We start from the raw sequence: 14815 nt of genomic DNA, 5'->3' as shown, positions 1-14815 counted from the left end.
CAGGCTTCTTCTTCGTATAAAAGAAGGACGGCTCTCTCCGTCCTTGTATAGACTATAGAGGCCTTAACCAGATCACAGTGAAGAATAAGTACCCCCTTCCGCTCATTCCAGAATTATTTGATCGCCTGAGGGGGGCTAGAATCTTCACCAAACAGGACCTCCGTGGGGCGTACAACCTGGTCCGTATCCGTCAAGGGGATGAATGGAAGACTGCATTCAACACCCGGGACGGCCACTATGAATATCTGGTAATGCCCTTTGGTCTCTGTAACGCTCCTGCCGTCTTTCAAGAGTTGGTCAATGACATCTTCCGGGACCTTCTCTACTCCTGCGTTGTGGTGTACCTGGACGACATCTTGGTCTTCTCTCCGGATCTCCAGACTCACCGGAGGGACGTTCGTCAGGTCCTGCTCAGGCTCAGGCAGAACCACCTCTTCGCTAAATATGAGAAGTGCCTCTTTGAGCAGACCTCGCTTCCGTTTTTGGGCTACATTATTTCTCAGACCGGCCTACGAATGGATCCAGAGAAACTGTCTGCCATCGAGAAATGGCCCCGACCGGAGGGGTTGAAGGCCATTCAGCGGTTCCTGGGCTTCGCCAACTACTACCGCCTCTTCATACCGCACTTCTCTTCCCGGACTGCCCCAATTTCCGCGCTCACCCGTAAGGGTACTAATCCCAAAGAGTGGCCGCCCGAAGCAGAGGAGGCCTTTCTTTCCTTAAAACAGGCCTTCTCTTCCGCCCCGGTGCTGCATCGTCCGGACGGCAACAAGCAGTTCTTTCTGGAGGTTGATGCCTCCTCCTCTGGAGCCGGAGCTGTACTTACTCAAAAATCTTCTTCCGGGAAGATGGTAACTTGCGGCTTCTTCTCCAAACTCTTCTCCTCTTCTGAGCGCAATTATTCCATAGGAGACCGAGAGTTATTGGCCATCAAGCTGGCATTGGAGGAGTGGCGTTACCTACTCGAGGGGGCTCTTCATCCGGTAATAATTTACACTGACCACAAGAACTTGGCTTATCTCCAGCATGCCCAGAGACTTAATCCGCGCCAAGCCCAGTGGTCCTTGTTTTTTGCTCGCTTTGATTTTGTTCTACATTTTCGCCCGGCTGACAAGAACATCAAAGCAGACGCCTTGTCCCGATCCTTTCTGGTATCTGATCTCGAGGAAGAACCTAAACATATCATCGATCCCGCCAGAGTAATGCAGGTGGCTCCCGTGAGTCTAAATCGTCTCCCTCCCGGTAAGACGTTCGTATCGGTACCTGATCGGGAGAAGATCCTACACTGGGGTCATTCGTCTAAACTAGCTGGCCACGCCGGTCAGAAAAAGACCCTACAGCTTATTTCCCGGCACTACTGGTGGCCTATCCTGCGCAAGGATGTAATAGACTTTGTTTCTGCCTGTGTGTCCTGTGCCCGCAACAAAGTTCCGAGACACCTGCCAGCCGGTCGCCTTCTTCCTCTGCCAGTACCTGCTGCCCCCTGGCAGCATATAGCGATGGACTTCATAACTGATCTTCCCGTCTCTGCCGGTTGTACGGTCATTTGGGTGGTCGCTGACCGCTTTTCCAAGATGGCTCACTTCATTCCCCTGCCAGGCCTCCCGTCTGCACCCGAGCTGGCTAAAGACTTTATCCGCCACATCTTCCGTCTTCATGGCCTGCCCCGTCACATCGTGTCGGATCGTGGGGTACAGTTCACTTCTCGTTTCTGGAGAGCCACTTGTAAATTGCTAGACGTCACCCTGGACTTCTCCTCCGCTTACCATCCACAGTCTAATGGTCAAGTGGAGCGGATCAATCAGATCCTGACCTGTTACCTCCGGCACTTCGTTAATGCCCACCATTCTGACTGGGTGGATCTCCTGCCATGGGCCGAATTCTCGTACAACAATCACGAGAGCGAATCTTCCTCCAAATCCCCGTTTTTTGTAGTCTTCGGTCAGCATCCTCGGATCCCGTTTCCCGTCTCCACCTCGGTGGACAATCCGGCTGCGGAATCTCTTGTTAACAAATTTTCCTCCACATGGGAAAGTACCCGGTCCGCACTCCTTCTGTCATCCGAGCGTATGAAAAGACATGCCGACAAAAAACGTCTGGATCCTCCTCAATTCCGTCCAGGGGATAAGGTCTGGCTCTCGTCCAAGTATGTCCGGCTCAAGATTCCTTCCTATAAGTTAGGGCCTCGGTTCATCGGTCCTCTGGAGGTCATCAGTCAGATCAACCCGGTGGCCTATAAATTGAAACTCCTGGCCAACTTACGGATCCCTAACTCCTTCCATGTATCTCTCCTCAAACCTGTGGTACTTAACTCTTTTTCCAAGTCTACAGGTACGCCTCCTGCTCCGGTTTCTGCTGAGGACGAGTTTGAGGTAGAGAACATTCTTGCCACCAAAAGGGTAAGAGGAAAGACCTTTTTTCTAGTAGATTGGAAGGGGTTTGGTCCTGAGGAGAGAACGTGGGAGCCCCGGGAGAACATCCATGCCCCTCTCATTCTAGCTAAATTTCTGTCTGGCCTAAAAAAGGGGGGGCCTAAGGGGGGGGGTACTGTAGCGTCGGCGTCCCTGCCCTCTGCTAGGCAGGGACGCTGTTCCCCTCACCTCTCTGCTCCGAGCCCGGCGTCCTCCTCCCGCTCTGCTGGCAGCACGCGCTCCTTCCCGGCCACTGTGCTTAGGGCGCGCGCGCTTCCTCCCTCTTAAAGGGGCCGCGCGCGCCGTCCTAAGGAGTCCCCGGCCAATGGCCGGAGGACTTCACCATATATAAGGCACCTCCTCCAAAATGGAGGTGCCCGAGCAATGTTGTTGCACTGTTCACTACTCTGCTTCAGCCCTCAGGTCCCGTTGCCAGTTACCTGCCTGATTCCTGCCAGAGTCCTGCCAGTTTGCTGTCTGTTTCCTGCCCGATATTCCTGCTACCTGCCTGCTAGCCTGAGGTCCGACGGTCTGCCTTACTACTCCTGTCAGTCTGTCTAAGGACCAGCTTGCCCGCTCACCTGGGAGCGCACATCAACTACCTGCCTGCTAGCCTACCTGGAGGCTCTGCCGTCACGTGCTGTGACCACCTGCCTGTCCAGTGACTCCTTCCCGCTCACCTGGGAGCGCTCATCTGCTGCCTGTCTGCTAGCCTACCTGGAGGCTCTGCCGTCACGTGCTGTGACCACCCGCCTGTCCAGAGACTTCTGCCCGCTCACCTGGGAGCGCTCATCTGCTGCCTGTCTGTTGGTCTTCCTGGAGGCTCCGCCGTCACATGCTGTGACCACCCGTTTATCCAGAGACTCTCGCCTGCTCACCTGGGTGCTCACGTCTACCATCAGCCGCCACAGGTCGTACCAACCCTTTATCCAGAGACTGCCCCGGTCATTGCCGTGACCTCCTGCCCGTTCATCCAGAGACTGCCCCGGTCACTTGCCGTGACCTCCTGCCCGTTCATCCAGAGACTGCCCCGGTCACTTGCCGTGACCTCCTGCCCGTTCATCCAGAGACTGCCCCGGTCACTTGCCGTGACCTCCTGCCCGTTCATCCAGAGACTGCCCCGGTCACTTGCTGTGACCTCCTGTCCGTTCATTCAGAGACTGTCCCAGTCACCTGCTGTGACTGCCTGCCCGTCTACCCTGGTCGCCACCCGCTCCCTTACAAGGACCGCCCCCTTGTATAGTAGCTCAGAGGTTCCGCCTCCCAGACCCGTTACACCCGCCTCCCTTTTTCCACATCTCGGGCACTCTGAGTTCGCCCTCAGTTCCATTTTATGCATTATTACTGGTGACCTATAAACTCTATGAATTACATAAATGTGTGACAATCTTGCAGGTTCGCTCATGGAAAGCTTAGGTATATACTCCAGGATATTTTCCCAAATGTCATCTCTTATACATCCCACTTCCTATTCACATTTACTTTTAGCTCTCAATGGAAACTCCAGGAGAAATGTATGCAGCAAATCTCTATACATGCCTGAGATCACTCCCCTGGTACCCCCCTCCTGACAAATTTATTCCAATACTAGATCTGCTTCCACTACCAGTCGTTGTTTGGCTCTTTGGGATTTAATTGCATGTTTAACCTGCCCATAGTGATACCATTCTGTTTTTGGCAATAAGAATTCCTTCTGCAACTGCGAGAAAGGTTTAAGTTCTTCCCCCTCCATTATTTGATACATAAAATTAATTCCTCTCCCTATCCACTCTCTTATAGTACCAATTTTTTGTATCTCTGGGAGATTATTATTATTCCATATAGGTGTAAACTTGGTCAGACCCCTTACTCCCCTCACCTTTTTTAATGTATTCCAGGTTTTATGTATAAGATCTATTGTAGGCATTTTTTCTCCCAACCTTTTCATGTCTCCTCCCTCCAGGCCCTCAAGTATCTGTCTTTCCTCCATGGAGTGCTCCAATATTCTTTTAATTGATCCACCAAATCCAGAACATGACCACCCTCTAAAATGTTGACTCTGAGCCGCCAGGAAATATATTTCCGGATTTGGCAGCGCCAATCCGCCCTCATCTTTGGGTCTTTGAAGAATTTCTAATCTTATTCTTGCCTGCTTCTTCCCCCATACCAAAGCTCTGATCATCACATTTAAAGACTTAAATCTCTTTTTGGATATCCACATAGGAGCATTATGTAGGATATACAACAGCTTGGGCATCAAGATCATTTTAAAAAGGTTTATTCTCCCTATTACCATTATATGTAGCTTAGACCATATTTCTATTTTGGCTTTCAATTTTTGAAGTAATGGTGATAAATTGATATTGAGATAATCTGATACCGGTAAAGATACTTGTATTCCCAAATATTTAAATACTTTTTTACACTGCAAATTATTGACTTCCTTTTCACTATCTGTCAATTCCACTTCTCGATCCACCTTAAACAAAACTGATTTGGACCAGTTAATCTTCAGCCCCGATAACGCCCCAAATCTCTCAATTATCTGCATGACATAACCCAATGACTCAGATGGATCACCTAGAAACAATAAGAGATCATCCGCATACAGAGCAATTTTTTCCTCTAATATTCCATACTTGAACCCTTGAACCTCCTTCGTTTCCCTGATGGCTGCAGCCAGAGGCTCGATTGCCATGGCAAAGAGGAGTGGCGACAGTGGAAATCCCTGTCTGGTTCCCCTGCCCAAATGGAACAAGGGGGATATCGCTCCTTTAACTCTAATTTTAGTCGTAGGTTGTGAATACAACAATTGCACCCACTCGATAAACCTTGGTCCAAAACCGAATTTTTGCATGACTCTCCATAAATATTCCCATTGTACGCTATCAAACGCCTTTGGGCATCCAGTGAGGCAATTGCTCTTCGACCTGGGTTATCAGCCTGCAATTGGAGATTGAGATACAATCTTCTTATATTTACCGCAGTAGATCTGTTAGGCATGAATCCCGATTGATCAGGATGTATCAAGGAAGAAATGACCCCAGTCAACCTATTAGCCAAGACTTTGGCCAGGATTTTAACATCAGTTGTCAATAAAGAGATTGGTCTATATGAATCAGGTATTCTAGGGTCCTTCCCCTCCTTGGGAGTCACCACTATCACCGCCTCCCTCATAGAAGCCGGCAACAACCCTCTCTCATTGGCCTCTTCAAAAAGTTTTAATAATTTAGGCACCAAAAGTTCATCAAATTGCTTGTATACTTCTGACAGTAGACCATCCACACCCGGGGCCTTCTCATTAGTCATGCCATGCAGAGCAATCTCCATCTCCTCCACAGTAATGGGGGAGTCCAACTTCTCTCTGCTCTCATTATTGAGTTTAGGGAGCGATACAAAACCCACAAATTTATCAATTTCCTCAATTGCTACTATCCCTTCCGAGGAGTAAAGTTTTTTATAAAAGTCTCTAAAGATTTTCAATATTCCCTCCAGCTCTGTAACAGCCCTCCCCTTATCATTAACCATTTCATGGATAAACGAGTTACTCCTTAATCAGCCATATTTAGTGCTAGGCTGGTTAAACACCCGTAGAGAGGGAGGAGATCAGAGGATAAATTCCCAGCCTTTTAGAGGATTTGGTGTGGGTTGGGTCTGGAGGCACAAGCTCTGGAGCTGGTTTTGTCATGTGAAGGAAAGCTAAAACTTGGGTTGTTTGTTCCTGAAGCGGGCGGTTACCCGTAACAACAAGGGCTGTGCCATATGTTATGTTTTGTTTTCCTGTTAGGCCAGGAAGGCCGTGTTTGTTTTGCTAATGTTGCCATAGTTTATTCAGTTCCCTTAATAAACCACAATGGAAGATTTAAAGAGACAGTGTTCCTGTGTCTACCTCTATGTGCAACCAAGTGAGCCGATCTACCACAGCAATCATGGCCGAAAGTGTTGGCACCCTTGAATTTGTTCCAGAAAATGAAGCATTTCTCCCAGAAAATTATTTCAATTACACATGTTTATTATACACATGTTTATTTCTTTTGTGTATTGGAACAACACAAAAAAGCTGAGGAAAAAGGCAAAGTGGACATCATTTCGCACAATACCCCAAAAATGGGCCAGACAAAATTGTTTGGCATCTTTCCAAAAATGTGAGTAAACAACTTTGTTTCAAGCATGTGATGCTCATTCAAGCTCACCTTTGGCAAGTAACAGGTGTGGGCAATATGAAAATCTTACCTGAAAATATGAAAAGGGGAGAAGTTGACTCAGTCTTTGCATTGTGGATCTGTGTGTGCCACACTAAGCATGGAGAACAGAAAGAGGAGAAGAGAACTGTCTGAGGACTTGAGAACCAAAAATTGTTGAAAAGTATTAACAATCTCCAGGTTACAAGTCCATCTCCAGAGATCTTGATGTTTACAACCCATGGCACTGTAACTAATCGCCCTGGACATGGACAGCAGAGAAAAATTGATGGAAGTTTGCAACGCCGGATACTCTGATGGATATGAAGCCCCAATCAAGTTCCAAAGAAATTCAAGCTTCTGCAGGCTCAGGGTGCATCAGTGTCAGCGCAAACTATCCATCGACATTTGAATGAAATGAAACGCTTTGGCAGGAGACTCCTGTATATCACAGCCGGCACCCATCGCATTTGTTGGCTCAGCTCCCAAATAGGCTCCATACACCTTCATGCAACATGGGTCATACATGTATGGATGTCAGGAAGAAGTTAAAGTTTACTTAAAGTTAAGTAAAAGCAATAGTGCATATAAATAACATTGGGTACTTAGTAAACACCGTTTTTAATCAAAAAAAGCATAGAAGCCATCCCACCAACGTCAAGGTGTACCCAAGGTCATAGTGACGTCCTGGGTGAATAAGGACTGAGAAGGACCCGGTCCCAAACATGGACACACAACTAGTGAGAAGCTTTTTTAAATGTGATATCCAGCTCAAATGAAGGGTGGCCACCCAAACTTGGGTACATCTTGATGTTGGTGGGATGACTTCTATGCTTTTTTTGATCAAAAACAGTGTTTACTAAGTACCCAATGTTATTTATATGCACTATTGCTTTTACTTATTTATTTACAGCAGGGTATTTATTTATTTTGTTTCTGTTTTGGTTTCTGTGTTTTTTAGTCAGTCTGAACATGCTTCTATTTTGCATGCACACCAACTTGACCCCAGTTCATTTCTTTTGGTTTAAATATAAGGATTGCACGTAGATTTGGTGATGGCCTTGCCCCCATAGCTGCCATCTTTGTGCTCGATCTGGGTCTCTGCAATACTATAGTTTTCTAGCATAAAAAAAACTATTAATACGAGTAATTTAAAAAAAAAAATAAACATCTTCCCCCCCCCCCATTTAAATGTAAAGGAATATTAAAACTAAAATATTTGGTTTCACCACATTCACAAAAGTCCAATTTATTAAAAAAATATATATTTAACTTGTATGATAAATGCAATAAAGCAAAAAAAATCACAGTTTTTCTGTCACCGAACACTATCAAAAAATACAAAAAAAAAGGCTATCAAAATATTGTAAGTATCCGAAAAATGGAATCAATAAAAACACCAGCTCACCAGGCAAGAAACAAACTCCATGTTAGGAATCGTGGTTCTGTGCCCCCACCTGGCAATAGAGCAGGTCCCGTGCTGTGTTACTCCGGTCGCAGCGCCGCCATTGTGTGCATGGAGACTTTCCCAATGTTTTCGAGCATCAGGTTCTGGTGTTGTAGAATGTGTGAGGACGCGGGATACCGTGTCTGTCACCGATTTCCCAGTTGCCAGGCAATGCAGGACACTGCTTTTGTCTGGTACGTGCTAAGCAATGGTAGTGCTGTGCAAGCTAGCAGGGAGTGGCTGTCTGGGGATGATTGAGAGGTATTCAACACCTGATCATTAGGAAAGCTATATAATCCTGCTCAGTGCCTTGCTGTTTATTACAGTTCCATGTGCTGTAATAGAGAGTGGTGCTAGCATTAGGTTTGCTATCTTTTCAGTGGTTTTCTAATTTTTTCTTCTAGTTACACTTCCTGGGGTTCTTGCAGAGGTACTCATCTGGTTATTGACTAGGCACCAGCCACTTCACCAGATGCCAGCTGTCTGGCGACAGTGGTCCTGGGAAGGGCTCTGCCAAAGTCCCCCTTCTATTTACTGGGAGCTGGGTGAAGAGTATTCTCGGCCCTCAAGGGCTCCCCTAGCTTGGCTGCTTGTGCCAAGTGCGTCTGTGGCTGCACCTTTGCTGGTTTGGCGCCAGTCTTGCTGGGTCCCTCTGCAAAGCCCATAACACTCCACAACAGAAAAATAAAGTATTTCAGTCTCAAAAATGACAACAAAAAAACAAATATTTTATTTACTTATTTTCTTTTACAAATTTCTAAAAAAAATGTAACCACAAAATATATAAATTTGGTATCCCCATAATCATACTGACCTGAAGAATCAATGGCGGGTAATTTTTGCTGCACACTAAGCACTACAAAATACAAACCAAAAAAACAATAGCGGAACTGTATTTTTTTTTTCACAACTTCACCGCATTTGGAATTTTTTCATTTTTCAGTACATTATATGGTAAAATAAATAGTGTCATCCAAAATTACAACTCATCTTGCAAACAACAAGCCTTTACATGGGTATGTGGCACAAAAAAAGTTATGGCTCTTGGAAGAAGGGGATGAAAGAAAAAGCTAAAAAAAGGAAATTGGCCAAGGTTGGAGGGGGTTAAATGTTTGTATATGAACATGTGCTATTTTGTACTATAATCAGCTACCAGAATGTTTTCCTACAGCTGGAAACCCCCTATAATTCAGTGTAGTATTGTAATGACTTCTTAAACTAACATTATTTTTCCGGAGACTAATTTAGCAAATTCTGCTTTTCTTCTCTCATAGGGCTCCTTCATAGGAAGAAGTAGGATGACGCCTTCTGTATTGACTAGCGGGCTTATGCTTTCTATTCTGTCTATTTGTGTAGAGATCGGCAATCAACATAAGTTCAGTCCAAGAAAGTTAGAACAGATAAAAAAGGAGGTTGCCAACTATAAAGAAATCGCTAAATCCATTATTGACCTTGCCGTCTATGGCAACGCCCAGAACAGATCCTACGAGAGGTTGGCACTCTTTGTTGACACCATTGGGAACAGAGTCAGCGGCTCTGATAATCTCAAAAATGCAATTAAGTACATGTATAATGCCCTGCAAGAGGACAAGTTACAGAATGTGTCACTAGAACCTGTCAAAATCCCTCACTGGGAACGTGGAAAAGAGTTGGCCATGATGATCCAGCCACGGAAGAAAAATCTGGCTATACTTGGACTTGGAGGCAGTGTTGGGACTCCAGTGGAAGGTATGGCGCAAGTTTGAACAAGGAGATTACTTATTTCCTGTCAATTCCTGTTCCATCCCCTGACTCCACATCAAAACTACATCATATTTATTTATCTATATAACATATATCTTAAAGGGGACCTGGCATCATGTCAAAAGTGACCAATTTTTGTGTCCATTTTATTCCCGCTGCTCCCCTGGGTATTACGTTTTTTGTTTTTTCGAAATCCAACATACGGTTCCTGAGATGTGAGCCTTTTTATTTAGTGCTGATTTTTATGATGTGTATCAAGGGGCATAGCTCATAGGATAATAATGCAGAGCAGCCTAAAGACATGCCCCCACTGAATCCAGTGAGGACCGCCTTCTTAGTGAAGACCATATATAATGTCACTACACTTGCTAGCTTAATTGCCGCTGGAATCCTGACCTGTGTAACTGAACTATAAAACGGTAACCAGTTGCCGATCTTATTTTTAAGTTGCATCCCAAACATAAAGAGGACCCGTCACTTGCCATAAATATATCATTTTGTTACCTGGTGATAGATGCCACTGTTCTCCTGAATCTGGCGTAGTTTTTCTTTCAGTTCTGCTCCTCTCCATTCCCGAGATATGGCCTCCTCTTTTTTTATATGCAAATCTAGTCTTGTTAGGCAAGTGGGTGTGGTCCTTTACTCTTCTCTGTTTGAGTTTTCTTGAAGAACATGCCCAATTGACTAAAAGCCTTTTTATATACAAGAAATAGAGGGCCATATCTCAGGAACACAGAGGTGCACGAACAAAAAGAAAACCATACCAGATTCAGGAGAACAGCGGGATTTATACCAGGTAGAAAAATTACATAAGAAAAACAGTTCATCACCGGTGTAGAAGATATATGGAAGGAGGATGCGGTGCACATAAGGATCAGGCTGGCTCCTGAGCGGAAACCGTGGAAGAAATATTGAAAAAATCCAGGAACCGCAGAAAAATATTTCTTATATATAAAACATCACATTTATTTGGATATGGCTAAAACAAAGAAAAAATGAAGATAATATAATATAACATGGTAGACACTGGATCTACGCCTTTCGAACCTTACAGGCCCTTTCTCTTGACCAGGTCTGTAAAACTTGAAACATGTAGACCCGTTGTCCACCATGTTATTTTATATTATCTTCATTTTTTCTTTGTTTTTAGCCATATCCAAATAAATGTGATGTTTTATATATAAAAAATATTTTTTTTTGCAGTTGCTGGATTTTTCCAGAAAAATTACATGTTTTATGAAAAATGACAGGTCCTCTTTAAAGGCTTCATGCACAAGGCAGAGCTGTGATCAGTAAGAAAGAGCATGTTGTACAATGCAGTTACATGTTTTGTGTGTCGCCATATGGCTGTGTGAGATGCTTCTCGGGGATAATGGCTTTGTAATATGTCATGTAAGGGAATATATCATATTTTATTTTTGTTGGATTTCTTATAAATTTGATTATAAAATAAAAAAAAACTTTATATGCTTCGGTACAATGTTTGGGGAAATATGGATGTACAAAAGTATATGGGAGCCCCATTATGGCTCCATACAACTCTTAAGTTTGTACATAGCAGTAATACAACCATGCACATGAGGCTGAGTTATCTATTAATGTGTAATAATATTGGACTATATAATGAATAATTACTGGAAGTCATTGAAGCTAACTAGGTACAAGTATTCAATAACCAAGTTCATATTTGCATTATATGAAAGACTGCACCAAAATTCGTTCACAAACCTCAGATAAGCGGGAGTAGTAAGAACACATTAGCCCAATAGCAGCCGCTGACTGGCTGCAGGGCTCATGTGACATAACAGTGTTACGCAAGCCTCGGGAGCCAACATCTCTGGAGCATCGCCTGTGCAGCAGGGGGTTATACAGGTAGTGGACAACACCTTTAAATGCCCCTGTCATTGGTGGAGACCAAAAGGTCACTTTTGGCCCATATGAGAAGACCAATACTATTATAGACCCTTGATAGTTGAGGACCCTGTTGGAGATTTTGAACTGGGGTCCACAAATTTCAAGTTACACCACTGGCCACTTCAACATCCAAAACTCGGCATTTGGTACCTATGGGTGGATTGTAATGCTGAAAACATTGAACACAATTGGGTAAACGGATGAAATCCAGCAGTTCCGTGCACCGTTAATGGATCATGACTGCGAGTATTGTTTCTCTCAGCAAGAAACAGAGTTCCGTTTTTCTGTGGCCCACCGTGCGTTGGCCCTGTTAGGGGTGCAGCCCGAACCATAAACTGAGGTCTAGCATAGAAGCAAATGTTTGCCTAGTAAATATCTAGTAAAAAATGTAAAGTATAGTAACGAAATAGGGCAAATCAGGTAACAGGGCGGCCATTGTTCCAACTACAAAAGTGAGAAGTGCATTGTAGCGGCCCCAGGCAGGGAACACATGTAAAGAAAGCATATTAGTAATAAAAATAGAAAATAAAGGATGGATGACAATATGAACCCTTTGGGGGTGACGAATGTTTCTAAATCATCTGAGCGTTCACAGAAGACAGGCCGCGCTTACTCCCCTGACAGCTAATTTAGACAGAACTCAAGCTAAGGTGACAAAACCAAAACAAGCATTACCCAGTATTGTTCTCGGCGCACAATGCAGGAGTATACAAGGCGGCATATCGTGACTTATTGTGAAGTTCTATTGTTATATATGTTCATTTTTATTTTGCGTTTGACTTTCTCAAATATCCCGTGCGCCATCATTTTATATATTCTATGACTGTTAGTTGCTTAAAAGTATTTTAAATTAATGGTGAGCATGATGCATACATCTAGATCTATTTAAAGGGGTTCTCCAGGAAAAAAACACCATACATAACTAAAAGAAATGTTATAAATAAATTCCTAAATACACTGACAAGCAAAAGGTTAACTATGTTTGGAAGTTTTGACTTTCAGGCTCCATATCTCACCATCCACTACTGCTTCCAACTTGAGACTACCATCACTTTGTAGAAACTCATCTTGGCTATCTCATACATAAATTTGATTAGTTTTTAAGCATATGATTAGTTATCCAGATTCTTGTCTGGATAACTAATTGTTACTGTTTTGCTCCTGGTGCTGGAAAAATCTCTTTCTTCCTGTATACTACAAAATACAACCTGTTCTCACATTCCCTAACAGCTCAGTGTGTTACTAGGTTGATTCCCAAGCAAAAGGTCACTGGCCAGCCATGAAGAAGATTTCCCAAGAAAAGAGAAACAGCATCATCTAGCTCGTCGATAGCGGTCTCTCGGCCAAGAAAATTGCCAAACTGCATCATGTGAGTGCCATGACAGTTGGAAGAATACGAAATGAAGTCTGTCTATCCATTCAAAAGTCAAGAGGTGGACGTCCAGCCAAAATATCGAAATCAACAAGTCGGCTCATCACAAGGTCTATCCGTTCTGGCGCCACCAAGTAAGTCAACTTGCAGCCTATTAAAGGGAATCTGTTAGCAGCAGGTTTTTGCTATGTAATCCAAGGACAGCATGAAGTAGGGGTTGAAATTCAGATTTCAGGGATGTGTCACTTATTAAGCTGTGTGATGTTGTTTCCGTACAATTAGTGCTTTATCACCAGGAGATTATCACTGCCCAGACCAGCTGACTTGTGGCAAGCGGTCTGGCCACGCCCCCTCCTCTGATAAGCAGATCAGTGTCAATAGACAATGTACCCAGAAAGTTGTAGTGCGGATGGGGTTAGCTTTCTAAGCTCTGCTACATCTAAAAACTCTGTGTCACAACTGCAGCACCCAGTAAACTAAGTGATACATCGTTGGAATCAGAGTCTCTGTCTCTACATTTTACTGCTGTAATATGAGGTGGCAAACACCTGGTGATAGATTCCCTTTAACAAGCCTTGCATTATGACATTATGATATTATCCGTGCCAGACGCCCATTTGCAGATGGCTATTTTAGGGTACTTTCCTGAATTAAACAACCTTAATGCGGTGCTGGGGGGCAGCCTGGTTGTCTGGTTAAACCATTTTCATGACCTTTCCACAGGATAGGTCATCAATGTGATATCCGTGGGGGTGTCGGACCCCCACCGATTTTGTATGGATGACCTATCCCACAGATAGCTAATTAATATGGTGTGAATGGACATCCCCTTCAGAGAAAACATGAATGCTTCATGGGATATAATGATGCAAACTACTTGTTTCCCAGAAGGCAAGAATACTATTTAGCTTGTGACTTGTTTAGCTTATATAGGAAATCAATCTCAAATTGATCTTCTGACATGCCATAACTACAGGGGTTAGGAGCTAGAGGCAGATCTCCTTCCTCCCGTCTACATAGAATATCATCAGTAGCAGCTGTCATCTTCTATCTCAGTAATGGGAGAATCTGTCTTCACTGAATACAGATTTTACCCTTAAAATCAGAATTTTGAAAATGACTGATCAGTCCTGGTGAAGAAAAAAGCAGATTTCTCTGATAAGATACATTACAAAGTTTCTTCTTTTCACATATACTATTCATTCACTAGATTAAAAATTAAACGCCGGTTACTTTTTAAATCCTATTCAGATCACTTAGCAAAATGTTTCTCAGTGTTATTAAGCTCCATCTCATTTGATAGATAATTAGGCAAATTATTTAAAAATGATGTTATCTTACCCCTGGAAGACCACTCCACGTGACCGCGTGTATGATACCTGCATACTTGCAGTCACATCCCAGCTAGACTCCTCTGGTGTCTCTCAATTCACTCATTTTGAGCCATGTTACCGTCTGCTCACACTGGGAATCCCAGGTAACTGCAGATTCTTGTCCATAGCCCAGACAACCCCTTTAAGGCTAGAAATTGCTGCCTCTATGGGATACTGATTTCAATAAGGTGACTGCAGATGCAATCAGTTAATTGGGGTTTTATAGCTGTAATTAATGCAAATTAAATTGTAAATATTTGTTTTCGCTCTGACATTTAAGAGTCATTTTTTCACCGATGATCAATAGCAAAAAGTCTAATTAAAAGTAAACTTGGAGGAAAACACTTACAGAGAACACAGAGCAAAAATTACAACAAACTACGGACCCTTCTGAT

At 43.8% G+C, this 14815-nt stretch overlaps 1 protein-coding gene across 1 annotated transcript in view; it reads left to right on the top strand.

The window, feature by feature from the left end:
• CPQ (carboxypeptidase Q) overlaps nt 1–14815 on the top strand; it is a 727454-nt gene that overhangs the window by 53605 nt on the left and 659034 nt on the right. Inside the window, exon 2 of the mRNA XM_073679639.1 lies at nt 9293–9746. Within this exon, the coding sequence (XP_073535740.1) occupies nt 9317–9746 (430 nt within the window). The 5' untranslated portion in view covers nt 9293–9316. The remainder of the gene's footprint in view (nt 1–9292; nt 9747–14815) is intronic.

Source organism: Phyllobates terribilis, unplaced genomic scaffold (genome assembly GCF_046119375.1).
Source record: "Phyllobates terribilis strain yellow unplaced genomic scaffold, ASM4611937v1 Scaffold_4__5_contigs__length_816908805, whole genome shotgun sequence".
NCBI classification, from domain to species: Eukaryota; Metazoa; Chordata; class Amphibia; order Anura; family Dendrobatidae; genus Phyllobates; species Phyllobates terribilis.
The sequence above is the reverse complement of the archived record's forward strand: the minus strand, read 5'-3'. Positions and strand labels throughout refer to the sequence as shown.